Here is a 3,136-nt window from a genome sequence, read left to right as displayed (position 1 = left end):
ATCAGACTACCACCTATGGACGTCTACATCACGTCTACATCACGTCTACATCACAGTGACATCACAGCAAAAAATATATTACTATGGACCAACTATGGACGTCTACATCACGTCTACATCACAGTGACATCACAGCAAAAAAATATATAAAATGAAAGGAAAAACCTTGCTATATACCAGTTACCTAAAGCTTGTTACCTTGAAAGGTTCTCCGACAAAGTTTATTCGACACAGTTCATTCGACAAAGTTCAACTATGGAAGATGAAATCAGCGCACTAGTTTTTGACTGCGGGTCCGGTATGTGCAAAGCCGGATTTGCCTCAGATGACGGCCCTCGTGCCGTCTTCCCCTCCATCGTCGGTCGCCCTAGACATCAGGGAGTGATGGTGGGTATGGCCCAGAAGGACAACTACGTTGGTGACGAAGCCCAGAGCAAGAGAGGTATCCTAACACTGAAGTACCCCATTGAGCACGGAATCGTCACCAACTGGGATGACATGGAGAACATCTGGCACCACACTTTCTACAATGAGCTGCGAGTTGCCCCTGAGGAGCATCCTGTCCTACTCACAGAGGCCCCCCTGAACCCCAAAGCCAACAGGGAGAAGATGACCCAAATCATGTTTGAGACCTTCAACACCCCCGCCATGTACGTCGCCATCCAGGCCGTGCTGTCCCTTTATGCCTCCGGCCGTACCACCGGTATTGTCACGGACTCTGGTGATGGTGTGACCCACACAGTGCCCATCTACGAAGGCTACGCCCTGCCCCACGCCATCCATCGTTTGGATTTGGCTGGTCGTGACCTCACAGACTACCTCATGAAGATCCTGAGAGAGAGTGGTTACTCCTTCACCACCACAGCCGAGAGGGAAATTGTGCGTGACATCAAGGAGAAGTTGTGCTACGTTGCCCTGGACTTTGAGCAGGAGATGGCCACCTCTGCCACTTCTTCCTCCTTAGACAAGAGCTATGAGCTGCCTGATGGACAGGTCGTAACCTTTGGCGATCAGAGATTCCGCTGCCCAGAGTCCCTCTTCCAGCCTGCCCTCCTTGGTATGGAGTCCTACGGTATCCATGAGACCACCTACAAGAGCATCATGAAGTGTGATATGGACATCCGTAAGGACCTCTACGCCAACACCGTGTTGTCTGGAGGTACCACCATGTACCCGGGCCTTAGTGACAGGATGCAGAAGGAGATCACAGCCCTGGCCCCACGCACCATGAAGATCAAGGTCATTGCCCCACCAGAGCGTAAATATTCTGTCTGGATTGGAGGCTCCATCCTGGCCTCCCTGGCCACTTTCCAGTCGATGTGGATCAGCAAGGAGGAATACGATGAGTCCGGCCCCACCATCGTCCACCGCAAATGCTTCTAAAACAGAAGTTTCTTCACCCTCCAAATTTGGGAAAGGTTTAAAGCCCGATCCAACCCCCATTGGCTACCTTTATACAATTATATAAATAAATAAAAACGTAAAACTTGGACCTCCTTGGCCTACTGTCAGCATATGCTGCTAAAAAAGGTTTGCGAGATTATCCACGGCGTAAAACAAAATAATGGGGTGGCCCACTGAGTAAGAGTGCATACCATGAAAGTGAAAGTGCCTCGGGGCAGATTCAAACCCGGGGTCAGCTCTGTGTGAAATATATGGTATGTTCTCTTACTCGGTTGAGCCACCCCTATACCTGTAACAATGCTCTTTACGGCAGGGAACTAAATTACTCATATGCTGTGTTGCTTTTACCAGGATTCGATCCCATGACCTTGCAGTTCAGAGTCAAGAGCTCTTCCAACTGAGCTACCCAGACACAAGAAACAATATACATTGACATTATATGAACGTGCAACTTTTACACTACAGATTTCACTCTCCGATTTAATATCTACATTTTAGTTAAGAGCATTAATATCAACCCATGTCCCTCTGCACTCTAGCAATCAGTGCACCTGGTGATACCTAGCCTGTCAGTCATTGGCTCCTCAATGGTGCTGAAATTGTAAGCACCATTGATAGACAAGTGATTACAATGCAAGTGATTACAATGCACAGTACAATTTTGAGGTACTTTTACTTTACTTTTCATTTGTGTTACTTCTACTCTACTACAATTACAGCATAATATGACAGCTTTAGTTAGTGTGGTTGCCCGAATGGGCAACCAGACTATAGTACTCTACCGACTTTATTCTTTCTAGATAAACTTTATTTTGCTTTGCTACTCCTCCCACAGTTTATTTTTCCCAATTTCATGCCATATGTCAAAATGACCGGCTTCAGCGGGAATCCTGTGCTTGTACTTTGCTAAGAGATTGGTTACATAGTTTAATTGATATTGATTTATTAGTGCATTAAATTTCCCCATCCACTTTAATGGGAAAATGAAAAAACTCAAATTCAAGTATTTCTTTCTCGGAAACCGTAAGTGCTAGAGTTACAAAACTTTGAGGGGAGGTTCATAGTTTATTGCCAAATTATTTAAACAAATATTAAACCAATCGGCCTGATGGTGGCGCTATAACAGCCCACCTTACCTTTTGGCCTATAACATTTGAACCGTAGGTCGTAAAATGAAAACATCTTTACCCCTGGATTCCTTGGGTCATGACGCAACTCCCCATATAGGCCACGCCCATTTGCATCAGGATAGATTTTTTGATATTGATTTATTAGTGCATTAAATTTCCCCATCCACTTTAATGGGAATTGCAAAAACTCCCATTCAAGTATTTTTTTCTCGGAAACCGTAAGGGCTACAGTTACAAGACTTGGAGGGGAGGTTAATAGTTTATTGCAAAATTATTAAAAGAAGAATCACACCAGTCGGCCACATGGTGGCGCTATAACAGATTCTGTGCCTACTGTCATGGGCACAAATTACATCCCCACTGCGGAGGCACTCCTCTTGAATTTTTATTCCACATGCACTTGCATTTTAGACACTATTGCTCCACTCAGAAAAACACGCACTAAGGCACTTTCCTAGTCATGGCTTAACGACACCACCAGAGGGCGCGCGGAGAGACGTTGGAAAAATGACAGACTCCATGTTAGTTTGGAAATCCTGCGCGGATGCCTGGTTACTTACCAGCGAGCCGTTAAAACTGCAAAATCGGCCTTCATCTCCGAC

At 45.6% G+C, this 3,136-nt stretch overlaps 1 protein-coding gene across 1 annotated transcript; it reads left to right on the top strand.

Annotated features, from left to right (window-relative positions):
• Positions 1 to 255: 255 nt before the first annotated feature.
• On the top strand, positions 256 to 1,383 carry LOC308086498 (actin, cytoplasmic 3-like; the record flags this gene model as incomplete). The annotated part of the gene is made up of 1 exon (XM_080430051.1): positions 256 to 1,383. One exon carries the CDS (start codon positions 256 to 258, stop codon positions 1,381 to 1,383), a length of 1,128 nt encoding a protein of 375 aa, XP_080286177.1.
• Between the last annotated feature and the right edge of the window lie 1,753 nt (positions 1,384 to 3,136).

Source organism: Gymnoscopelus braueri (genome assembly GCF_963280865.1).
Source record: "Gymnoscopelus braueri genome assembly, chromosome: 6".
NCBI lineage: Eukaryota > Metazoa > Chordata > Actinopteri > Myctophiformes > Myctophidae > Gymnoscopelus > Gymnoscopelus braueri.
This window is presented reverse-complemented; position numbering and strand designations above follow the sequence as displayed.